The sequence below is a fragment of the Buteo buteo genome, chromosome 2, assembly GCF_964188355.1.
Source record: "Buteo buteo chromosome 2, bButBut1.hap1.1, whole genome shotgun sequence".
NCBI lineage: Eukaryota > Metazoa > Chordata > Aves > Accipitriformes > Accipitridae > Buteo > Buteo buteo.
In genome coordinates, this window is record NC_134172.1 from 64,946,147 (window position 1) to 64,972,305 (window position 26,159).

A 26,159-nucleotide genomic window follows, 5' to 3' on the forward strand; every position below is an offset into this window, starting at 1 on the left:
ACATCTCAAGGAGGCAGCACTACAGGGACAATTCCACACCGGTGCTTTTATCCTTGTCCGTGTCACTGTCTTGGAAGTGCTACAATCCACTCATGGTTCTGGATCTGACCTGTCTGGGGACCTGGCTCCCTTATTATAAACCCACAGGAGCTCAGAGCTTGTGATTCAGGCTCCCTATTGGAAACACAGCATGCACATCCCATGCACCCCCAGGAAGAAACAGGGTTGGGGGGCGTCAGGCTCTGCTTTTCCGCTTTAGTGATCTTGGAAAGGTTAATTTCTATTTCCCTGCCCTCCACTCAATTCAAACACCAGGTCCTTCCTCCTCATCCTCAGTGGCTCCAGCCTTTACATCTATACGGGGAAATACAAACTCTCACTCTTCCCATTTTTAACCTCCCATGGCCAGTTGTTTTCTCTGAATTCCCTGCAAAATCACTGCTGAGGACATGCCCAGCATTACACAGCTTTGGGTGCGAGTGGCCAAGCAAGGACCGATGCCAAAGCTCAGCTGCTGGACTTCACAGCTTCTACGACTAAAAGCTCTCCCGGCTTTCTCACCAAGACCGCCGTGCCTGTCCCGAATCTCTCTGTGCTCCAACATCTTGCTGGGGTCCCTGTAGAGGTGGGAGGTCGCGATATCTTCCAAGGTGTAGTGCTGGAGGGGTGGTGGGGTGGGGTGGAACTGCCCCCCGGGATTCATCAGGGGGATTGTCAGGGCAGGGCTGTGCCGGGGTGCAGGGCTGATGGTGCACACCCTCTTGGCTGGAGGCTCTGTTGGCAGCGGCTCCCTCTCAAAGCTGCTGTCTTCCCTTCTGCAACCACACCAGCAAAAAGAGGTATTCATTAGCACTGCATAAACGTACTTGGAAAGGGTAAGATGCAGATTTTGAAACAGCAGAGTTTGGGCAGCAATGATTTTACTGGGGGGTAAAGGCAGGGAGCTAAACCAAACATGCTCAACTTGTGAACAAATCCTCAAAATGACCCTGTCAAAGAAAAAGTTCACGATGCCCGAGTGTTGTGATTCATTTTTCTGAGTGTGACCAAATTAAAATTTCACAGTTTTTATAAATTTAAGGCACACTCCACATAATTACATAACAACTTTTAAGTTGGAATAAAAAAAGTGGTGAAAATGAACTGCATCCTTCCCAGCCCTAACAGTGCCTCCGCTTGCTGCCTGTGAAGGTGGAGAACTGCTTGGCTCTCCAGACTAGCGTTTCAGTGCTACGCAGTAAGTTCCTCTGGGATAGAACCTGCCTGAAAGAAGATCCCAACCTGAATTCACAGTGCAGGAGGACAATCATCAATGTCTTATTAACAGCCAGAATAGTGGCTGGGAGTTGATAAGATCCTACAGTTTAGCCCTGGATGCTGCTTGAAGCTTTGACAGCAGCAAAGTCGAAAAAAATTCCACAACTTCAAGAACCTGGCAGAGCGACGATAGCTGGTTTTACCTGTCCGGACTGTGCCTCTTCCCATTCCCATTCACCTCGATCAGCAGCTCGGAGGAGTCAGCAGGGGACGTGGTGTTTGTGTTCAGCAGGATGTGCTCGTGCTGCGCCAGGTACTGGGAGGGCGTCTGCTTGGCAGCCCGGGCGCAGTGCAGCAGCTCTCTCTGCAGCAGCGGGAGGTTGGCCTGGAAAACAAGCATGGGTCTGGTTTATGCAGGCTGTGGGCAGGCGTTTCCAGCCATTCGCAGAAGATTTGCTCTGCACACATAACCCCTCAGAGCAGTAACACCTAGAGCCAATGGCCTCCACTCAGGATCTTCCAGCTCCTGCTATCCGCACTGTCAGATTTACCTGTGTTTTCTCAAGAGCTGCTAACCTGACGTTGGTGCACCCAAAAACCAAGTGTCCCAGGAAGTGCTCTGTGCTTCCAGCATCTAACCACCCCAGACGTGTTCCGTACACCAACGCTTCAAATATTCTAGATCTGAACATTTGCAAATAAGATTATAGGATCAGAAGCTGCTGAATGGAGCTTGGTTTGTCTCCTTTATCCCTAACATACAAGCAGACATATGTGGCACTCGTTATAACGTTAGCTTTCCGCAAGCCAGTCCCACATGGCCACTGCTACGGTCTGTGCAGTCTGTCTTGGACTTTAACAAAATTGCCGTGGTGCTTGAAACGAGAGCTTTCCCAGCAATGACATGCTGCCAAGCAGCACAGACCGGCACACAGAGCGTCAGCAAGCCCCACCAGCTCTCTGTCACCTTCAGAAAGGGAATCACAAACGGCCGGAGGGGGAAGTTCGTCGCCTCTTGGAGCTTGCAGTGAAATTCCTCGATTGTCACCGTTGAGTTCTGAGAAAAGAAATTAAGAAATGAAATGACAATTTGTTCTTATTTTTAGACACGTGGGAAACGGCTCCAAACGAACAGAACTGGAAGGGAGACTGCATCTGCCACTACAGGACTGACAATGTTTGCATTGGATCCTGCCTAATGCAGCCAAAAAGACTCAGGCCAATGGAGCAGAAATGCTGCATGAGGCGAGGGGCGAATGCTGCACACAGCCAGGCACTGCCCGGCCCAGCATCCTCCCAGCTCTGGGGCTTGGAGGCAGGGACTGGCTCTAAGGAGGCAGCAGGACCCAGCTGGCATCTCCTGTACCCTGGCCAGGTGGCCTGTGGCAGGCTGCGGGGAGCCAAACAGCAATTCCAGCTGCTCAGAGCTGCACACCTTGTTCTCCTCCTTCCTCCCTTTCAGCTCAGCTCATCTCATCTAATCCATCCACCATCCACAAAGTCACCACCAGCCCATTGCTCATCCCGCTGGCATGGTCCCCTCCTGGCCCGACCCTGCATCCCCTGTGGCCCTTTAGGCTGGGTGCTCCCTGGGACAAGCAGCATTTGATAACCTGCACATACAAAGTTCATCCCTGCAGCAATTACCACAATCAGTGGTGAGAACAACAGTCAGAGGAACATGGACAGCTTATTTCCTTTCCAAAAGGGCAAGCTAAGGTACTACCCTACGCCCATGGAAATATATATGCCTTCCTTCTTCAGCAGCAGCATTTTGCATCCAGTGCTTAAGTGCTGTGAAAGCCCCCAAGGCCATGGACAGACCCACGTTTGCTCTGCCCACGCCAACCTTGGAAGCAGAAATACTCCAGGCTGCCTGCAGTCTAGCTACCTTCACTGCATGCTGAGCCTCAAAAGAAACCCGCCAAAAAGCAGAGATCAGCTTGGGAGCAGCGCTGGGTGCCACACCAGATCACAGCCAGGCAGGCGGTGTGGTGCTGTTCTCCAAGGTCTCGGTCCAGGGTGTGGGCTTGCACAGCATTCCTACCAGTCAGTTTGTATGCCTGCAAATATTAGTCACAATTCCTCAGCAAGACCTGTTCATTTGTTTTTTGAAGGGTGTTTTCAGCTGTCATAGCTGCAAAAGGGCAGGAGCGCATACACACATTATGCATGCACGCGCTGCCACCAACTCCAGCTCTCACAAATCCAAGGGTAGGAGTGCAGAAGAAGGGCAGAAGATACATACAAGTTATTTACCAAGCCTTTTCCTGTAGCTGCACCTTAAGACTGTCACAAGCAAAGAATCAATGCCTTTGGTAATGCAGGCAAATATGCAATCAGAAAAGCAACAGCACAGCAGAAGCTCAAACCTCCTATTCTGCAACAGCAGCCTTCCCATCCTCTGCAGACCTTGGCAATAGTCAACTTTGCCATGCTAGTGGGCTTGTTTAAGACATGCAGGAGCAGCCCATAAAGAGGAAAAAAACCCATTAAATACTTCACTGCATATCATAAATGAAATCTTTGAAGTGTCATGATATTCTCTACACAACGAGGAGTGGAGAAGCACTACCAGCTTTCCAGAGCAAGTCCCTGCTAGCGCCGGGACCCAGTTCCCGATCGGCATCCCTGCTTTTTCCATTACACCTGGCTGCCTTGCTGAGCAAAGCAGCGTTGAGTTTGAGCACACTGAAGTCAGGGCAGCACTAACAAAGTGGTGGCTGGAACTGGCATTTCTTTGTATTGAAACACATCAGAGGTAAACTGGTCCACAGTCAGGGCCAAGCAATCATAAATCTGCATGAGCAAGAAAACACTTCTCTAGTACAAAACTACAGGCTCCTCTGAATTGTGTGAAAAGTTTCATTTGCAAGGGGAAATGGAGAAGCCCAGCATAGCCCACAGCTTCCAGCAAGCCCATGGCACCAGACTTGTGGCCTTTATAGAAAAGCCTAGTCCCAATCCTTCCAAGTTTTCTTAAGTTCAGCTGCACCCAAGCTCATGCCAAAGCCACTGGACAAACAGCTTTTTGAAACCCACTGAAGACAAGAAAAAGAGAAGACAACAAGTTTAGCAGAAAGCATTACACATTACACAGTCTTGCTCAGACAACAGCTCTGCTTATAAAGACACAAACAGATAATATTGTGTAACATATGCACGCACTGCCTGCCAGGATCCCATCACCAAAGTGGTCTGACAAAAACAAGGCAGCCCAGGCCAGCGTACAGGGCTTACCACTAGTGCCAGGACGAGGGTCCGGACCTTCTCCCCAATCTCTGGTGAAATGTCATTGCCAAACTGCTGCAGGGTAGTGAGGAAGCGCTTCAGCTTGCTGAGCTGCCGGGCACCGCACGTGGCCGGGAGCTGCTGGTTCGTCAGCGAGGAGGAGGAGGAGGAGGAAGGACCGTTGCTAAACCTCTGGGGTGGGGATGGTGCCCCATTCAGCGTTGGGGGGGAATGATTTATTCCGTTGGGCACTGCAAACAGGAGACAGAAGTGTTACTGAGCATCAGATGGGCACGTCCCTGCGGTCTGGTGTTTAGGAAGATTCATCTTCCACACAAGGGCCTGCTGCTGGTGGTTAATTGCCACTAGCAAACAGGGCAAGAACCAGAAAAGGGGCTATGGCCAGAGCAGAGCACGCGCACCGTGCCGGAGGGCACCCAGCTATGGAGCTGGTCACGGGCAATGTGTGTGCCTTCTCCTCAACCTTCCCCTGAGCTTGTGGGGATGCTCTGCAGCCACCAGCACGTAAGAACCATGCACCCAGCCAAGGCACCCACAGGAGTTTTCCTTATGGGATTGCTCAGTGGTGATTTACACCACAGCCAGTGACTTCCCTGGCATTTCTCTCCTCTGCCAGCCTCTGCTCAGGGAGCTTCATTTCCAGGGCCATTGAACACCACAGGATTAGGGCTCAGCAGAGCAGGCACACCTCCATTTGCATTTGAAGTGGCCTGGGAGGACATGGGGTCAGGCTGCGTAAAGCCAATGCGGCGGTATGACTCAGTCTGCCGTACGCTCAGCCTAAGGAATTAAATGTGCTTTAGCTCAAAGTTTACAGCCCGAGCAGCGTTCTCTGGTCTGTATCAGGCTGAAATTACTCCAGACGATCCAAGGATCCTTCCCAGACTCATCCTTCACAACGAGTCATCAGTGCTCATTACAGCCAGGGTCCCACTAGTGGATACCACAGCTCAGGTGCCTCCACCTTGCCTGGAGAATGGCTGACAGCATCCTGCCCTGCTGTGCCTGCCTGCTGTACCTCCCTGGGGATTTACAGGCAGTTTTGCAAACATGGTTGTTTTTTCCAACCTGGTCCCATCTGCAACTTCACCTCCTGTAAGCAGCAAGCATGTTGAAACAGACTGAAGGGCTGGAAGTTTGGGAACTCGGCAAGGGATTAGAATAAATTGTTGACATCCCTGCGCCGCTGTTGTGCAATCTAGAGCCCTGTCTGAAGAGCAGCTGTGCACTTGGGGCCCCAACTCAGTATAAATCCAGCATTTTAGAGGTGAAAAGTACATCATCGTAAATATAGTTTTAGCTGATCCACTGGGTTATCCTTAAAAGCCCAGTCTTGAATCCCTTATGGATGCAAGCACCGAAGAGAAGGCTGCAAGCTATGAAAAACATTTCAAACAACAGTGCTCAGAGCAGAAACACTGAAGCCACTTGGCAGAGCTGCTCCTTGCATGTGGGGCAGGGGAAGACACGCACCATGATGGAGCAGCAGCTTGCAAAAAAAGATGCCAAAATTTCCACTGCAGCTTCGCGAGGATCATACCAAATCCTTATGACCCCAGTGAGGGTTTTTTGGAGAAGGCAGTGGGACGTACTTGAACAGTTAAACCGCTCTGGGGCACACCAGGGTTGGAGGCTGGAAGGGCTCCACGCACCTGGATCTGCCATGGTGAGCACAGCAGGGAACCGGAGAAGATTAACCAGAGTCAGTTAAGATGCAAGGGAAAGATAAGGCTAAAGAGACCATCAAAGGTGGTTCCTGCTAACCAGGGGGGTGACAGGCTCTTCTGCGGCATAACAAAGATGCGTCCTTTCATAGACAAAGAGATGATGAAATGAAGGCAAAGGCCAGGATTGAGAGGATGGAAGTGCAAAGGCAAAGCAAGCTCACGCCTTTTGTTATGGACCAATGCAACCTGAAAAACTCCTGTCCACACCCGTCTCCCCAAAGCAGCAAATGAACAGAGATGACCTGCAGAGACAGCATGTACTGGCAGGGTTAGCTACTACGGAGCACCAGCAAACACAGAGCTATGTGAAAGGCAAGGCTTCTGGCAATTACTCATAAAGAGCATTTATTTCATGATAAGCGTGTTATAAATAGGGGGGTAAGTCACCCAGAGAAGCTTCTCTCAAACAGAGGAGGGCTGTGCAGCTCCGCACTCTCCAGCAGCTGCGACCAAGGTGCTTTACTCCCTTCTCTATTTTGGTCTCTCTTATTCTTTCAAATTTAAACCTAGGGAGAGCAGGGACTGTGTGACCCACACAAGGGCTGTGGGGGACCCTTGGGAGAGGCTGTCAAGGATGGAAACAGCAGAAGCTGATGGACTCAGGTGTTGCCACGGAAGCGGAGCGAGCTGAGTCGTCTCGGGGCTGCCATTAGATGCAGGCCCGTAACCGCTCTCTGCATTTTTAGGCTTACCCTGCCTGACCCTCCTGCAAACGGTGTTACCGCAGGGCGGCTGGCAGTTATCTGATCCTGCGCGTCGCCAGAATCTGCTCCGCCACAGACCACATTGCTGGGCTGGGGCCTCTATTTCCAGGTGAGAGGACAGTGATGAAGCAAGTGAGGTGGTGTACCCAGACTGGTGGGATTACAAGTGGGGGGAGAGGAGGATGCTAAATTCCTGGAAACATAAAAGTCATCTTCTAGGGCTGCTCTGTTAAATTCTGCCTTAGGACCTCAATACTCAAAGGCTTTCCCTGTTTCCCCAACCCTTTTGTTACTGATCTGCAGGCATGGCCTTCCTCCAGCACGCTCCTCCTTGCCTGCCCAAGCTGTGGGCTTTTACAGGGCTGGATACATACCCACTGACTCTGACAAAGACCCTTTGGTGCAACTGAGAAGTAAAAAGCAAGAATAAACTTCACCACATGTTGCATCTCTCATCTCTCTTGGAAAGAGCAATTAAGTCATCTGCGATTAGCAGATTCAGGCTCCTTGGCCCTTAGCAGTATGCCAAGCAACCTCATTGGAAAAATTAATTTCTGTCACTTTGCTAATGGTCTTTTTCTGCCTGAGCAAAAGGAGAGCCATTAAAAACCCCTCAGCGCATAAAGATGGGGACAACGTGTCTGGCGGGATAACCCGGCGATTAGTGCTATTGCCAGCATCATGCAATGCATTAGTGTGTGTCCTGAAAGAGGCTGGATTGTAAATCTCCGAAATCCACTGCCAGTGTGAAACTGAGATATCTCAGACACCATCGTGGACAGCAAAGCAATGCAGAACCAGCTAGGGAGATGCTCAGCGCAGGGGAAAAGAGGTGAGGAAAGCCTGGAAAATACGTACATGCCACATGCCGGGGTCAGATAACTCCATTCCCACAAAGTAAAGCAGCTTTGCTCTAGAACGATGCTTTTTAAAATACATTAAGTGGCTGAAATATCAGCTAAGGGAGAAAAAAAACCACCAGCCTGTGCTCTTTCTAGGCTGTGAGAAAAGGCTGTACGTCCATCCCATCTGCAGAGTCACCTCTGTGCAACCCCCTGCCAGAAGAAGTGGGCGTGAGGCTGCGCTGCAGCTGGGCAGGGCCAGGATCTACTGCAGCTTAATAGCAAAGATTATAAAGCGAAGATGGAGAAAAGAGAAGCTGGATGGTCAGCAAGGAATTTCCAAGGCTGGGAAATTAAAAAAAAGGAAAACTTTCTAATCTCAGCTGCAGAAACACTGTCTGCAAAATGAGATACAGCAGAGCGGGAATTAACTCCTCCAGAGGATACAGTGAAAAGCCTAGCTCTTGGCTTGTTTGAAGCTGACCTGATAAAAGACTTCAATTTCTTAAAGAGTTTATGGCAGAAATCAAGGCTGCACCTGCAAGGAGAAGGACTCAAGGTAGCACCAGGAGTAAGGTAGGAGCAGGCAGGGGGGTAGGGAGGGATTACAGACCCTGCTATACATCCTGCATACATAGCAGAACAGCAGGAAAGCCTGTCCCTCTCTGCCCCTTCCTTACAGCCCTGCAGCATGACTAACGCTCGCCATGCTGGCGAGCAGCCCTGGCCGATGGCTGAGATCCCTGGTGACTTCTACAAGCAGAACCTTTCCTCCCAGCTCAAGCTGGTCCCAGGGAAAAGCAGCGTTATTGGGGTCTTACGTGCAGTTGGGGTGAAGGACACCGGCCGGGGGCCGCCAGGGTTCACAGGTGGCAGCGGTGGCATGTTGGGAGGAGAGGATCTGGACTGTATCTTCACTTCCACGGGCGATCCAGGCATCACTGGCACCCTCTTCTCACCAGCAACTGTACGAAGAGAAGGTGGTAACACTTAGTGACAGTCACGGACAAGCATTTCCCCACCCAGCACATGAAGTACAGTTACAAGGGTGAAGATAGGGGACTGGGGGGGCGGACAAGGCTCCCAAGCTGGTCTGCATGGCCCCATGCCACCACAGGGGAGGCAGGGTATGGTCCCGAGCTGGCAGGCAGGCAACCAGGGTGCAGTGGGTGTCCCTGAGATGCTGCCAGGCAGGCTCAGGATGCCTGTGTTCACCATTCCAGTCTCTCAACGGCATCTTCTCACCCTCTGTGCCCAAAGATGCTTCCTCAAAGCATTCCTGCTGTTTGCTTTGCTTTCTCCCCCTGCTTAGGATGCCCTCGGCACTCCCCAGGCATGCCCACACACACCTCGGCAGCATGCACAGGGTGGCACTGGTGAGGGCTGCCGAGGTTTCACCTCCAGCCCTGCTCCCCGACCAGCAAAACCATGCTCTGAAGCAGCCACTTTGGCAAACAGCTCTCTGACCAGCTTTGCACGTTTGCTTTTTAAAAAAACCTCACAAATTAAATGTTGCTGCACCTCCTCTCCCTTACACTAGGGATTTCTGTCCTCGCTGCCCGGCGCAGCCTCCCCATGCTGCCTGGCCCTAAGACGGCTTCTCTGGAGGAAATGCCAGCTCAGAGCCATGCAACAGGCAACCTGGTTTTTGGGTGGGTGCCGGCCTGCTGTGCAGGGAGCATTGGTGCAACTTTGGCAGCAGCTGTGTCAGCAAGTGACCAAAATGGTCACAGCATTGTAAAAATGAGCCGACATCAGCTATTCACACCTTCCCTCCTGTGTGGAGTCTCTAGTGTCTAATACAGCACCAGCTCACACCGCAGCTTCTTTTTCAGCCTCTGAGGGTCCCTTCCGAGGACCCAAGCTCTGGTGGGATGTCCTAACTCAGCCGAACAGCGTGGCCAGGCTCCTGGCTCCAGTGTGGCTGAAATCAGCCTCAAAAGGCATCCTTGGCGGAAAATGAGAGAAAGGGAGGAAATATGAGCTTATGCAAGCCTTAGAGGGCTTGGGGGATTTTTTTCGGGGTTTTTTTGTTTTTTAAAACCAGACAGCTCAGCAGACAAAACCTAAGCATCTCCACAAGTGCAGCTCCCATGGGAGCCAACACAGCCCCCCAGGGGTGCTCCATGTCACACTGCCGGCGGCTCTGGCGCCCGCCTGGCTGTGGAGCTTGCGACCCCAGACGATGCGATGCGAGGCCAATTGCCCCTCCAAGAACACGGTCACCGCTCCCTGCTCCTCAAGCCGCTGCTCGCCTCGCTCGATTAGCTCGCTAACGAGTTGTGACCGCGCTCCAGCATGTCCCCACACAGGAACACCGATGGGTTCCCAGCACGCCCATCTGCACCCCGGCTCAGGGGGTGAGGGAGGTGCAGATGCTCATCCTTCACCTCTCTGCGGTGCAAGCAAGCCGGGCTTTGGACCAGTGAATTTTCTCAGGCAGTTGTTGGCTTTTGGCAAGGAGAAAAGTCTGCCAGACCTTCAGGGCAGCAGCCAAGCGCACCACTTCGAATGCGGGAGCTCGCACAGAAGTGAGCGCTGCCGCTCGGCGAGGCGGCTAAAGGGGGTTCCCAGCGCACACCCTTGAAGGGGGCACAGACAAAAAACAACACACGCAGAGGGGCTCTGTGCCACCCGGGGTCAGTCCTGATGCTGCACTAAGCCACCGAGGAAAGGTATTAAAGCACATGCTGTAATCTAATGAAATTAGATTACAATCTAATTTGTAATCCACAGTTTTTACAAATATCTATCAACTGTAAGAAATTCAGCTTTCAAGTTCTGGCAAAGCAATTGAATGCTGTATTCCCGTAAAACAGAGAAGCACTGAATGGATGGCAAAGCTCTGCACTGAAACACAACCACAAAACCTGTTACTTTGCAACTCCTGACAACAAAAACGCTGCTTTTGAGAGCAGAGGAGATGTGAACTGGCACCCAAGCCCTTCGTGCTGCTAGCCTGGAATCTGCTCCGTGAGCCACAAGCACCTGCTCTGCCACCACACACCAGGCACGAGCCGGCTCATTTATTTTCCTTATGGCAAGTCATCATTAACGCCAGCAAGGTAACAAATGAAGTGTATTATTGCTAGCATTTTTTTTTTTTTGCTGTTTGCAGGACGATTTGTGGAAGGAGGAGCACAGATGAATACATGCTGAAAACCCACCTTTTCCTGCCATTTCAGTGCAGCTGGAATAACTGAGGTGGTGGGGCTGGAATCACTATAAAACCTGTGTCCACGATACTTTCATGGCAGAAAGTTTGTGCCTTTATTTATTTAAGCCTGCTTTCAAAAATAAATAAATCTAGTCTTTGCTTTCTTGAACAAAGTGGGGACCCACTAAACACACTATTAATTTTAACATATCATAACCATATTAATATAATATTGCAAACTACTATTCACATACATTGGGTCCAACTTTCCTATGATTTAATACTAATGTGCAGACTCTCCCTGTCATATCCATGCATGAATATGCCATTCAGATGAACAGCAATACACTGATGTAGGAACAGGACATCATTCATGCACATAGGTACCTATTCCAGCAGATGAGTTTAATTGGCAAGAACAGGAGGAGACAAACTCCTGCCTTTCCTCCCACTCAAAATAAATGCAGCAAAATAGTCAAAGAGCAGAGTTTATAGATGAAGTTAGGGGGGTTTCTAGCACAAAACCTCTTGAGCTCACTCACCCAGGCAGGGAAAGGAAATGTTGCTAAACGACCCAAATCTTTCAATCAAAACAGCACTAGTTGTGCCTATCCACCATTCGGTGCCAGCTGCTTGATGGCCATCAGGGGACAGAAACATGTTTGCTCAGAAGACAGAAATAATTGCAAAACCGTGAGCTAATATGCGAGAACCACGACCTGTTTGCACATCATCCACAGACAGAGATGTGAGATGTGGTTCACACTCCTCTGCAAGCTCTCTGCCCACATCTATGCCTGCCCAGCTGCAGCATGCCAAGGAGAGCATCACATCGCTCCCTGACTGTTGCTAGCCCTTTCCCACCATACACCCCAAATACCAATGCACTGCCACCCACCCGCCTCGTTTGATCTTCACCCCCTTCCTATGAAACCCTCTTCTCCAGACGTATATGGCCAACTTTTCCTGCCATGCTGTGGAGAGAAACAGAGCGTGAAACCAATCCTTAAGGTTTCTCCTCTTTCCTCCTAAAACGTTCCTAGTGCACATTAAGAAAGCAGAACTAATTTTGTTAATTTACAGGGGGAGGAAAAAAGTCACATGGAATTTATAACCCCAAAACAAAACCAGCTACTGCTGGGCTACTGCATGAGACACCAAAACTAAAGCCCACGAGAAGTCAACACCTTCTTTTCTGAGCTCACTCTGACAGACAAGAAGCAAACAGGATTGTTAAATTTAAAAGCTTCCTGCTAATGACCTGGGGCACCTATAAACACAGATAAAAAACATCTTTCTAAAACTCCTCATTTTTAGCCTAAACACATCCATTTAATGAGAATCATGTGAGTAAACCAGACTGCGAATGAGGACTTCAGTCAGCCTTGAGTTGACCTGGGGCTAAAAACGAGCCAGTGAGATGGTCCCTGGAGAAATGCTGCCTTCCAGGTCTCTTTCTTCTGCATTTCACTGTTCAGAAATTTTTACTGGCTCACCAATGGCAACATTCTGGTGCTGCCTCCAGATACACAGAGAAGATGCTGAGACACTTCTCAAAATGCCTGCAAGTCATTCCACTGTATCAGCCATCTGAAATCATGCTAGAGTCAAATGCCGTAATAGATTTTTGGATGATGCTCCAAGAAAAATAATTCTTGTCAATGACCGAATACTCCAAGTGTCAGAGCAGGACACCTGCCTAAACTGGAAACATTGGGTTGTTTTCCTTCAAAAACTCCTCCTTCTGAACCCTACCTGGACTTAAAAACGTTTACAAATGTTGTGTCATTATTTTTCAAGTGTGCCTGCAGGACACAGGTTGAACATGTTTATGGCACACCACCTTTGCCGTCAAGCTGCCAAACGTCAAAACTTTGCAGGGACACATGCTCAACCTTGCACCCAGGACCTACAAAGAAAGAGGTGGCAGTGATGTGGCCACCGGGCCAGATGGAAGAGCTGCCTTCCAGGCATCGAACGCACTGGAGTTTCACGTGGGAAGACAATTCACTTGGAGTAAAACGAAACCCGATCACGGAGATGCTGTTTTAGTCTTGGCTTGATGCAAGAATTTCATCTTCTCCAAAAGCCGATGAAGCCTGAAGACCAGATTTCACAGCAATTGGAGTTACAGATTTCAGATGCTGCAAAGCTGCTGTCTGGGTAAGGACAGCTGTAGGAACATGTCAGTTTATGCTGCATGCCCTATATATTTGCGTGTCCCATTTAAGGAGCCCAGGTGTGCAAGAAACTAGAAAGCCCCAGAGCTTTGAATACACCTGAAACTGTTCATCCCTCTGCTCTCCAGCAGCACACTGAAAGGCCCCGGTTTTATTTGACTCTCCACATTGACTGTCAGTATGCACCATATTTCCTTTGCTGCTCCAATTCTCATCCCAGCATAACAAATTAAAAAGAAGCATATGTCAAGATTAAGTGCAGCTGATGATTTTCCTTTCTGGAGAGGAGAAAGAGCTAAGTGAGACAACAGGACAGTATGCCAGGAGAAAACCTGGGGTCTCAACTGGTCCTCAGAGAAGTCCCACTCCTGTGCTCCTGTGGGACCGAGGCTCCAGCTCTCCAACACAGCAGCACGTTTTAGAGGGGGCAGTTTCAACAACCACTCGAGACAGATTTAATCGTATTTATTTTCTTTAAAGAAGCCCTCCACGTATGGTGTTTAGTACAAAGAGTGTTGCTGTGATAGGTAACCTCTGAAGAATGCCTAGCATTTACTTGCATTGTAAACTGTATAAAGAAGCTGCTTTATTAATCTCTTCATGCCTGTAGGTTTGAGAAAAGGGAAAAAGCACAAGAAAAAAATAATGACAAGTTAGGGAGTATCTCAAGTACACTGGAATTTAAATTAATCCTTAAATGCTTTTGGTGATTACAGAATAAACTAAGCAATGAAAAAAAACCCAAAAAACTGCAAGAGGAAAACTGGATGTTACCTTCTCCCAAAAAGCAAGTAAGGAACCAGAGAAGACAGCCAGGAACAACTCCAGGGGGCAGACAGACACAAATGGTCTCCTTCCCATCCGCTTCCCAAAGTTTGAAATATAGTTCCAACAGACAGCAGAATAGTATCAGGGTAGGAGATTTATATTTATTAACAAAAAGCGGATCATGAATCTGTCTCACATCCTTGCTGGGGCCACGACTCCTGGGTTGCGTGTCCCATACACATGGTCACATTTTGAAGAGGTGATGGATGGGTAGTTATGAAGTGCCTGAAACTGGCAGTTCTGTGCTCTGCAGGATGACGCTCAAGAGAACACGTTGATCCGCGATGGTAGAGCCGCGAGCTTACCGACAGCAAGGGAAGAAAAAGGTGCTGCTATGGTGCAGAAAACACAGATGCTTTATACAAATTTACACCGTAGTGTCTGCATGGGCACAATTTAACACTATCCAGCAATCTCTATGAGAGAGCACATGGAGTATGTGCAGGCTCTTAAACCCTGCTATCAGCTCAAGACAGTGTTGTGGTTTAATCCCAGCCAGCGACTAAGCACCACACAGCCGCTCACTCACTTCCCCCCCACCCAGGGGGATGGAAGAGAGAATCAGAAGGAAAAAGGTAAAACTTGTGGATTGAGGTAAGAACAGTTTAATAGAACAGAAAAGAGGAAATTAATAATGAAAACAATAACAATAAGAAAATGACAATACTACTAATAAAAGAATTGGAATATACAAGACAAGTGATGCACAATGCAATTGCTCACCACCCACCAACCAATGCCCAGTTAGATCCCAAGCAGCCATCCCCCCAGGCCAACTCCCCCCACTTTATATACTGGGCATGACATCACATGGTATGGAATATTTGTTTGGCCAGTTTGGGTCAGCTGTCCTGGCTGTGTCCCCTCCCAACTTCTTGTGCCCCTCCAGCCTTCCTGCTGCCTGGGCATGAGAACCTGAAAAATCCTTGACTTAATATAAACACTACTTAGCAACAACTGAAAACATCAGTGCATTATCAACATCATTCTTGTACTAAATCCAAGACATAACACAATACCAGCTACCAGAAAGAAAATTAACTCTATCCCAGTCAAAACCAGGACAGACAGTAAATCCTTTCCTCCTCCCTCATGGGAAATGGATTTAAAGTCTGTGGCTGGGTCTTTGGAGGGCACATACAGCAGCAACATCGATATCTTTAAGCCATTCTTGACGAAGGTGTAGGATTCCCCTTGACTCACTGTCACAAGAGTTAAGAAGCAAGGAGGAACCTGCCTGGCCTGGGAGCAATTTTGTAGATCCCATTTATAAATAAGCTGCATTGAGTCGGAACTGCTTCTCACAAACCTGTTTGCCAGACTCAAGCACTCCAGCTTTCTACAGAAGTCAAAACATGAAACATATTGGAAGAAATAAGAGAAAAACACAGTAAACATGAGACATCACTGCATAACTAGCAGTATGCACAGGTAAGGGTTTGCTTTTCCCTTTTGCAGTTTGCAGGGCAGAGAGCAGACTAAAAATCAGACCATGTCAATAAGGCTTTGACCAGTAAGTGGTTAGATTGAAAGTCTGTAAATTAACAAAGTTTTGGTTTTATTGATATCTTTTGAACAAAAGACTGTGTACAAGGGTTTGCCCAGTGGTTCAGAGTCTCAAGAGTGAAAGCATGTAACGGTTTCATACAGAAAGAAGAGGTTTAATCAGAGCAGATGTTTTCAACTTTCATCTAGAACAGGCAGAATATGCTCATAACCTAAAAAGCCATTCCTCACCTCAAAAAGTTAAGAGCCCAAAATTCATACTTGCCTCTTGAGAGCAAGGGACTGGAGAATTGTCCCGGTAGCAGTAGTCAAGGTTAAGTCTGGCAGGAAAAATTCCTTTGGTCACCCAGGAACCGGGTCCAAGCTTGTTCTAGAGCCGATGGACAGACAGACACCCCTAAAGATGATTCAGCCCATCACAAAACATTCATCAAAGCAAGGGAGATAAGCCACATTCCAGACACACCTCTCTTTCCACTGGCCCTAGCACCTCAGATGACCACTCAGACTAGAGGCATGAATTATAGATCGCCGACAAGTCACCAAAACAAACCCTTCCTAGAAACAGTTCTTTGAACCAGAGGCTCATTGCCCCACCGTTTACATGGGTAAGAGTCTCTGGTTTAAGAAAGCAATACAAAGCTTGTCTAAGTAGATAAAGAGACTATTTGAAAGAGGGAAACAATGGAAGGACACATGTCAGTGCCCTCTCCAGTGGCTGGCAGGAACCTTGCCTACAGCCTAGGAGAGCTGTTTTAAGATAACTAGCTCAATATATTGTCCTGGAGAAAAAGCCAGGGAAACGGCTCAAACCCATCCATTCCAGCCCAAACACGTCTATGATGAAAAGGACGCGCTGCAGTTGGCTTGCATCGCAGGGTTCCCTGTTGATAGTCTGAATGCAAACGAGAGGCAGCATCAGTGTAACCTGACCTGATAATGTAAATAGGGTGAAATGAAATATGGTTCGCCACCTCCCCAGCTTTGGCGAATGTTTATTTTGAATAACATGCTTATCTGCTCCAACTGCTCACCATCTGTTTTCAGTCTCCACCAAGCTAATATTTTTCACATTTAGGAACTGAGAAATGGGAAGAATTACATTTAAATTTTATTAACATCTTTCCTCTGCTCTAAGGTTGCCTTTCCCTCCCCTTGACAGCTCTAAGCCATCTGTAGAGCACCTTTAAAGTTCTCCAAGGCATGCAGATGAGAGGTTATCTACATGCAAAGCAAGAGTATCATTACTCAGACTTCCAGAAGATGCCGTTTTACTGCTACTCCACTGCAATCCCTCCATCGCCTGCTTCCAGACAGCCTCCCCCAAGCTCGAACTGAAATCACATCGTCAAGGAAAGAGCCAATATTTTATATTTTTGCAGCATCACTGCATCAAAAAGCAATGGAGGGGAAAGGCTGAAGATAAGCATCAGAAACAAGGCAGCCAATACAGCAGCCTTAGGACAAAAAGGATGATTGGGTTAGTCCTAATTTGGTGGAGAGGGAGACGTTAAAAGGTTTGCAGTCAAGATTATATTTCTATACAAATATTGACATTTACTTTCATGTAGGGTGGTTTCCAGAGATCTCCCTTTGCTCAAGTCAATAAATGACAATTTACAACCACAACTGGGAGACACGAGCATGTCACCTGAACAGGTCAGCAACAAATATTGGTCAACTGAGGTCCTTCTCCGTCCTCCTCCCTCCACACCAAAGCACGGAGTTGGCTAAGACGATACTATAGCATCTGTTGCAGTGGGTAACTTATGTTACTGTACTGATACTTCCTCCACTAAATGCGATCAGCCTATTTTTACACTGTTTAGCTTGGTTTTATAGCACATCTAGGCTCCTGAGCTGTAAGATGCTGTGGGAGTGGAGAGGACTCGGCACCTCGCAGGAGAGCCTTGCATCACACAGGAGGGAGCTGCTGAGTCTGGGATAGGCATTTTATAAATCAAAAATAAACGCGTGTATCTCCATTGCCATCTATTCCTCTCCCACACACAGCTGTTTCACTTTAAATCTCAATTCAATGTGAAACTCAGATAGAAGAACTTGAAAGAGCAAAGTATGTTATCGTTCGCAACCAGTCCAGAAAGCAGTTAATAAGGGAAATAAGATTAATAATTTATTCCTGAAGGCAGACTGCAGATCTTTATCTGTCTTGCCCTCCAGTGATTTTTGTAAAAACCTATTAATGTGCCCGGCTCTACAAACTCATCAGTAGCACAGGTTGGACTTCACAGCAGTTCTCTTCTGCTGCGCTCCTGCCCAGGCAAGACGGTTGCAGCTCTGGCTCTGCCCTTGCCTTGGCCATGTCAGGCCCATCAGCACAAACCCACCTGCATGGCATACCTGCCTCCTTAGATCTGGTTTCCTCTTGGTCCATGGACCCATACTAGGGCCAGTGGTGCAAACCCATGGATGCAGGATCCATCCCACAAACTTTGCATCCAACAGCCCCCAGAGTGGGGTATACATCAAGCCCCCTGAATTCTGGTCATCTTGCTTCTACAAGAACACAAGCCACTTCTGGCATGGTACCCCCCACTCTCCTGCTGTCTTTTCCATGAAGGAGCAAGGGAATAGTTACTCAGACCGTGAAAGGTGCCCTAAAAACTATTTACACACGGTGTGGCAGCCACCTGGGAGCTGTTGCTGCTCTTACCAACATGCCACAGCAATTCCCTTCCCACACTGCTAGTACCCATGCAAATAAGTTTTGAGGACCCAAGTTCATCTCTTGATGTCCCTGCCAACAGCTTTTGCTCATCAGCTGTCTCAAAGGGATGCAGTGAGCAGCACCAGGGAGCCTGCGATGCCCCAAGGTGGGGAACCTTCCCCATCCTTGCCAGCCACTTGTTCTGCCCCCATCAGAGACAGCCACCCCAAAGGGAGGGATCTACTCCTGGCATATGTCCCAGCAAAATATATTCCTGGAAACCAAAGCCTACAGAGCAGCCAGCATTTCAGTTTTAGGATGGGAAGTGCTCTGGGGATCAGGGGGAGTGTTCCTCCCTCCCCAAAACCACCCCTCTGGTTGCTCAGACCTCTTTGGCCAGGTTTATAACCTGGGACACAGGCAGGGACTGGGCAGGGCAGCTGTGCTCAAGCAAAGCCAGAGATGCTCACTAATTCATTTGATTAGCTACTGCTGAAGTATTTTGGTAATTTTTCATTAGTTCATTGTTCCATTTAAAGTTACAGAATCAAGATTTTTTTTTTTTTAAATCATCCACTCCTATTACAGTATTAAGAAATATTCACTCCTCTGCACTATTTACTTATTAGGCTAAAGCACTCTGAATGAAAAATGAAAGCAGTTGCAGATATCAAACAGGCAATTATCACAATCATGGAAAAATTAGTTCTGAAAAGTCTCAGCCTGCTGCATGGCTCTCTAAATCCTCCAACTCCGAGCGAAGCAACGGTGGCGGGAGCAAACTTTCCAGATGGGAACATCTGTCTCTCATTTGCCGCAGGGAAGAAAACACCAGGAAGATTAACAGCTCTCGAGTCCAGTGGAGCCCAGACACAACACGTACAAAAGGGATACCATTTAGAGACTCAGAGCAACAGCTCAGTATCAAAGATTTTTTTTTTTTTTTTTAAATGATCATTCTGTGGGGCTTCTACATACAGAGAAATGTTATGTCAGGAAAAAAAAAGAGCTTGAGTTTCACTTCTAGTAAATGCTATGTATAACGAAAGCAAGAATTGAGTTAGCCATGCTTATATGAATGATATACAGCGCTTTTACCATATCAGCTAGTTTTTAGATATGAAAAGTCATTTAAAAAGTTGGCTTTAAGGGGTTACCCCCAAAAGGTCTGAAATCACTCCCTGCCCAGAGCAGTGAGATCATGGATGGGGTGATTTGCTCCTCTGGGGTCCAGAGGGTAAACACCAAGTTTACTCCAGAGAGTAAGAAGTGACCCAACATGTGGGAAAATCGTGGCTGAAGGACATGCTAACCCAGCCTCCCCTGCCAATGGTAGCACCAAAAGTCCATTCCCAGTGGAGCCGGTGCCACCAGCTCTGTCACCGCTCCACACCCAGCATCGGCATATCACAGCTTTCCTCCCCGTCTTTGACATTGCTCAGTAGCACTTTTTGATTGTAGAAGTACCCATTATAGCAACTCAAACTCTGATTTCTGATTAGCAGCCTAGTTATTGATGTCTATTCAAAACCCACCAGTTTTAGCTGGTGTAAGCCCTCTCTGGAAGAGCACCAGCCTGTTGTAGAAGGTAACAACATTAAATGCAGCTAATTCTGAAACAGGACCCAAGTATTGAAAAAAGAAAGCTTCAGAATGGATGCAAATGCCTTTAAAACTGTAGACTTCTGCAAGCACTGGTTTTAAACCAAAGGTGTGCTGAGGTATAAAGAAAATAATTTGTTACCCAAAATGCCATAGGTTATATAGAAGAACAACAACTGAGCATTGTAGTTTTGGGAGCGGAAATCTATTTTTCTTCCTGCTTAGGCTAAATGCCGTAGAGTAAATAGAGCTGCAACTTTTGTACCTGTAAAATTTTGGGCGACCCAAAAAGGGGAAAACACAGTGAAACAAGCTCTAACTTTTGAAAGCATTTTCCACCCTAACAGAGGCTTTGAGACAGCCTTTAGGATATGATTTTATCTAGCACTCATAAATCCTTTTAAAACTTGGCTTGCTGGCCATTTAACAAGCAGCTCCACCCTTCTCCTGCTCTCCAGATGAAACACATACGCACTAGGCTCCATTTTGTTACCTTCCTCTCCAACCCAGCAGTATTAGAAAAGCGGTGGTAGAGCCCAGGGAGCCGTTTTTAATTGGCATCCTCTTATTACTAATTAGCTCCGAGGGGCTCTCCACAGCTCGTAATGGTCAACAGAAATGCATCCACTGATTTAAACGGGCTTTGGAGCAGCAGAGATGCTGGAGCAGACTCCTAGGAACGACCCTGCTGCAGCCAGGGGAACCCAGGCCACCACCGCAGCTCCCCATGGAGGAGCCAGCGTGGGACCACCACCGCTCCAGCCCTCACTGGGCTTCTCTAGTCCCAAGTACGGGTCTGGAGGAGCCCTGGGGAGGCTATAGGGTTGTCTCTCCCAGAGGAAGTGTTCCCGGAGGGTTCTGGCTGCTATGCAGCTTCTCTGCAGCACGTCCTGCACAAAAGCCTCTCGCATGGACACTGCAATTAGAGGTGCCTGAGCAGGCACAACATCAGCAGTGCTTATTGCTTAAAATCCACCAGCAAGACCTTGACAGAAGAGACATAAGCCACAAATTCATCTCACCACCACTCAACAAACTCCATTTGGGAGTCTGGGAGCCCATGCCTCCTCTGCTGCCCTACTTTATTCTTTAACAAAACAGTTCAGAAAAGGGGAATCTGCAAAAAGCAGTTCAGTAGTAGCAGCGCTGCGATTCTGCAGCGCCGTTCTGCTCACAGTCGGCCGAGCCAAAGAGCCGCCGGTGCTGCACATACAGCAAGGCCACAGCTACGACACTGCAGCAGTGCTTGCCGGTGATGCAGCCCCCTTCTCCCTGCTGGGCTGCTGCAAAAAGCCCAGGCAAACGCTGTTGGTCTGGCATTCCTATGGCTTGCCCACCGGAGCCGCATTTCCAACCCAAGCCCCTTCCCAGGGGATTTTTGCTGGGTCCTGCAGCTTCCATGCTGTGAGTGTGGTTCATTCCTAGAAGCTGGGGAAAAAAAAAGCGATGGTCTATTCTGAGATACCAGGCTAGTGACCCTTCTTTTTCACTGCCTGGTGTTTTATATCCCAGCTCTTAGTTTCAGTAGGAAAAATAAAGTTGTGGAAGAGGATGAAATCTTCCAGCCAGTTCTGTAAGAAATTTAGCAGATATTGAGAGGCATGCTGTTGCTGGGTCAGCACAGCAAGCCCCTTTGCTTAAAGGCTTCCCACCAGTGGTTCCTCTGTCTTCACTGCAGGATCAGTCCCTGCCTGTTGGGGAGCAATCATTTAGGGAGTTTCCTTTTAGAAACGCATCACATCAAGCTGGGGCCATTTCACTCTCTGGTGCATTTTTAACCCCTGACTCCAAGCAGCTAAGCGATGGTGCGAAGTCCCGTGCCACAGTGCCAGGGGAGCTCGGATCCCAACGCCACGGCTCCTGGGGCTTTGAGTCCTGCCCACTGCTGCGCCTCTGCTCCCTGTTAGCTGTTGGGAACCAGTTTGGTTACACACAGCACCAGTTCCTACCGGGATGTGTGCAGGTTGTTTTGTTTGTACAGAAGCTCCCACAGATTGTTAAGAGGGTCTTTCGGACCAATAGGTCTCAGGTGGAAGAATCCCTGTGTCCCACACCTGAGGCTCCTGGCTGCAGGCTGTCAGTTCACCACCCATCTGCTCTCCAGCATGCCATGGGAGAACTCCCAAGCAGCTTATAACCACGAAGCTTTGGGGATCAAAATTGCAGGCTTTCTGCTGCCCTTCAGAGCCCCCATGAACCAGGAGGGGCATCAAGAAACACCACGAGCAGCTCCCGCAGTGGACAGAGCTGGCATGGGCTCTGCTGCCCTGGCAGCCCCAGCAGCACCCTGCGGGGCAGGGGAAGAGCACCCATGGATGACGAACCATGGCATGGCCTGGGCTGGCAGAAAGCTGCTGACAGCAAGATTTACTCGAGTTTTGTGTTGTCAGAGAACCCAGAAATGCTTCAACCACAGCAGCAAGAGGAAAGCACAAACCTCCTTCAGGAGAGACAGCTGTTGTCTATATAAACTTGCCTTTTTACCTGAGCATCCCAGAGATTAGATTGCACCTTCACAGTGATCCTGCTTCACCTGCCTCGCTGGGTACAACAAAAATGAGCATTGTCCATACCTTGGGCAAGTTCTCAGTCCTGCACTACTCAGCCTGACTGGAGAGGCAGGTACAGACAAACCTCAGAGAAACATATAGCCTGCCTAGGGCAGAGCCATCCCAGAGCACCTCAGAAGTTCATACAACACAAGGTAAAAAGGAAACAGCCTGAAAATCATTAGAGGAGGAAGTAGTCTCATTTAAAGTAAGAGGATCGATTCAAACCCACCACAAATTCCCCTTAATATCATCCACTAATTGAAGATTTAAGAAATTTAAACCTGGTTACTAAAGATGTACAGGAAGAGGTTTAAGTCAGAAGCTTTAAAATAACAATTTAAGAATACATCCTTCTCTCAGTCCTCCATCTTCCAAGCCCTGCTGCTTGACGATTTGGTTCCCACCACTATAAATCTACCTAAAAAAACACCACTGACCTCAGAAAAATAGCCAGTATTGAGCAAATCCGGATTTCTTACAGCATTATGAATGGTGCTGAGCATGCAGGGATCTGAAGCTAATGAGAACTGGTACAACAGACTTGGCATCTAAGGGGTGAGAGTATCTGGTGAGTAGAAAATACTCAAACTGAGTAATACAGGAACTGAGATAAAAGTCTATGCATACAAGACAAACCCAAAGTACCAGCACCAGCAGCCCAAGTACCACTACCAGTAACTGGTGAATAATGCCACTTAAAAAAAAGCAAGGCCATTTCTTAAAGAAGTGAGATCAAGACAGAACACTACTTTTAATCCATAACAATCAGTTAGACCACAGAGAGGCATAAATAATACCAAGGACACTCAAAGCTATTATGAAAAGCTTAAATTTAACCAGGAAAAAAAACAAAGCTGTTTGTTAAGCACAGAACAGGTACAAGTCCTGACCATCTGGAGAAGGAAGCAGTCCAGAAGCTCATAGTCAAAAGGGTTAGTTTAGATGAAAACCACGGTCATTTTTGCAAAAACAAAACAACAAAAAAAAAAAAATCGAACCCAAACCAAACCACTATCCAAGTTCTACCACAAACCCAAAATGAAGCAATCAATGAAGGATACAGAAAAACAATCCTCCTTGGGTCCCTGAAATTATACCATTTGCTCTCTTTTCCAAATATAAAGCAGAGTCCAACAGGGAGTCTCCCTTCTCTGGATGGAGGCTGAAGAGCAGGAGCTCACCCACTGCCAGCCAGCTCCAGGGCCAAAGTTCCACCAAACTTTATCCAAAACTGGGCAAGTTGTCCAAGAAATCAAGGAGGAACTTGGAAAAGACTTGGAAGTCTTTTTCATTGCCAGTATTTACAACTTCCTACAAGTGCCAAAGTCCAAACTGAGGACTACAAGTGTCCCTTACCCTAGAGCCCACTGTGACTTTACTACTGCAACCTTTGCACCAATGCTGGCAGTGCTGCATGCACTAACACCCGTCTTGCTACCCTGTCAATGTACCTAAGGTAGTCAAGACTTGCTAATCACGCCATAACTCACGCTGGCTCTCTTCAGAGAGCATGCTTCATTCACTTGGGCGCTAAGTACATTAACTGCTGCCCAGCTAATATTCACTCCCGATCAATGACACACATAGGAGTCCTGCCAAGATGACAATTCTGTCTCTTAAAAACACTCCTCATGTCACCACACAAATTGCTCTTCCCCTTCACCCCAAACCTGATCAGCATGTGGAGAGCTTTCCACCATCCCACAGAGCTGGAAGCACAGGAGCAATGCATTTAGGGATGGGTTTTAGAGGCGTTTAGGAGCCTGATGATGTAGATGGGCACCTACACACCCTTAGGAGCGGGACCACTGGTGCGGTGCTGGAGCACCGTGAGCCAGCATCTCCTACAGAGCCCAGGCACAGAGAGATGGGGGTGGACAGAAGAGCCATTAAAACTCACTACTTCTTGGTCTTTTCAGGGAACGATCCCAGCAGAGACGGATGCACAGCAGTAACTGTCTCTGCTGTGCCTCCTTCCCCTCTCTCTCATGGGCAGCAGAAGTGGAGATTTTCCATGGATAACCTCTGGAGATTCAGTGATGCGCAGGGACCACAGAGTCAAGGTGTTGGCTCAGCTGCTGATGCACTTGCTTTCAAAGCATCACACTGCAACACAGCACAGAAAGGACCTTCCAACTCATCATTCTTAGGGTTGTCCTAAACTAATTACTAGCAACCTGTATTAGCCTGCTCACCGTCAACTGGAGCACACAGGAAAGACAAAGACTATGTTAACCAAGAAGTACAACCACCAAAATTGCAAGATCAGGAAATAAGAGAGACCACCCCGCAAACAAACAAAAAAACCCAGCAAAACCCCAAGTTTCTTTCAAACTGCTATTTTCCTCCCCCAGTCACAGCAAAGCCTGTGACACAGTGCCTATAAATTTCCTCTAATGATGCAGCAGTGAGGCAGAGACCCATCTGTGCCTGGGCACAGGTGAGACTTTTCACTATCATGTAAGTGCAGGCTGCCTTTCAATTACACTCACCAGCCCATTAGGCAAATTAGATTTGCATATGAGAGGATAACTAGAAAGTCAAGAAACAGGCCCTGAAGTAAAATACGTTTTATAACCTACATACTCCTGGGAAGTTGTCGACAGTAAGTTTGCTATTCAGTCCAGGGCTATGTTAGATGTTCATGATCTTCAGGTTTCTGCTCTTTGCGCTGGTGTGATTTTGAGGACAGTTTCTCCACCACACAGAACTAAAGCCAAAGACATCTGCATACCCTGCATCCCCACCTCCCTAAAAATATGCCCATTTCTGCAGGTCTTTGCATCATTTGTAGGTTCTGCCTTGCAGTATGCTTGATAGTGGATTAAAATATTACTGGCCCCACAGAATTTAAATTGATTCCACCTGGGTTTCAGTAAATATACCACCAAACTATACAGTTATTTCCAGCACCCTAAGAACGTGCACTGGCACATGCTGCCCAGTGGTATGGGGTTACAATGGTGTCCCATGTCACTGAGGACATTTGCGTGGACTAAACAGTTCTGCTCAGGTGATCCTGAAGAATTAATCTGCCTGCATGCATTTTTTTTTCCCCAGTAAGTGTATGCAAAACAGAGACAACCTAGCTCATCTCCTAGAATCCAGATGGCACTTGCAAACCTTGTCTGTGTATCAAATGTTGTTTTTTAGATCAAGTGTCCCTGGTTGACAACACAGAACTTCACAATGCTATCTTTAGAGAGGCTTCTCTGCAAAGAAACGCCCTTTGAGCATACGTTACAGGGAATATGCTAATGTGGCAGGGTGTTTTCAGCGGACGCAAATGTATCTGTTCTGGGAGCTCAGATACCCCAGAACAAGCTAAGCCTGGCTGAAGATGAAGGGTCATCCAGCACTCCTTTTAACACCAAGCCCCTACAGAAAAGATGCATAAGCAAGTTAAGATTGCAGAGAAAGGTTAACATACACCACTGGAGAGATGCAGGATGAGCTCGCAGCAAAGTCCACTCACAAGAAATATGCTTACCAAAAACCCTACTAAATGAGGTAGCGTAGCTGAAAACAAGACAGCAAAATCTGAGACTTTTCATTCCTTCATTTCTCCTACAGGTTTAGAAATTCTTACCCTACTTTCCTGTTCATCTAAATGCAAGGGTCTGATAACAAACCAATGGTTTTCTTCATCAAGGTCTTCATTTCCTCCTCCAGATTTCATGTAAAGATAAAAGCAGCACATGCGAAGTAACTTTTTTATTTTAAAACAGCCCATTAATAAAGAACAAAACTCTACAAAACTTTGGTTTCACACATCCCTGAGATGGTAATGCTACCCTCAACAAAAAAATTAGTAGTAGTTGTTAAAAATAACACCACCACCCCCAAAAAACCCACCACCCTGAGTTGTTTTCTATGCTCCCCAG

The 26,159-nt window shown here is 47.8% G+C and overlaps 1 protein-coding gene across 2 annotated transcripts in view; it reads right to left on the reverse strand.

The window, feature by feature from the left end:
- The window catches only part of CBFA2T2 (CBFA2/RUNX1 partner transcriptional co-repressor 2), a 63,953-nt gene that overhangs the window by 7,339 nt on the left and 30,455 nt on the right, over positions 1 to 26,159 (reverse strand). For both annotated transcript variants that reach the window (XM_075058937.1, XM_075058945.1), the window contains exons 2-6: positions 8,604 to 8,747; positions 4,498 to 4,739; positions 2,225 to 2,314; positions 1,461 to 1,642; positions 562 to 815 (exon numbers count right to left, since the gene is read on the reverse strand). In XM_075058937.1, coding sequence (XP_074915038.1) covers positions 562 to 815; positions 1,461 to 1,642; positions 2,225 to 2,314; positions 4,498 to 4,739; positions 8,604 to 8,747 — 912 coding nt within the window. The remainder of the gene's footprint in view (positions 1 to 561; positions 816 to 1,460; positions 1,643 to 2,224; positions 2,315 to 4,497; positions 4,740 to 8,603; positions 8,748 to 26,159) is intronic.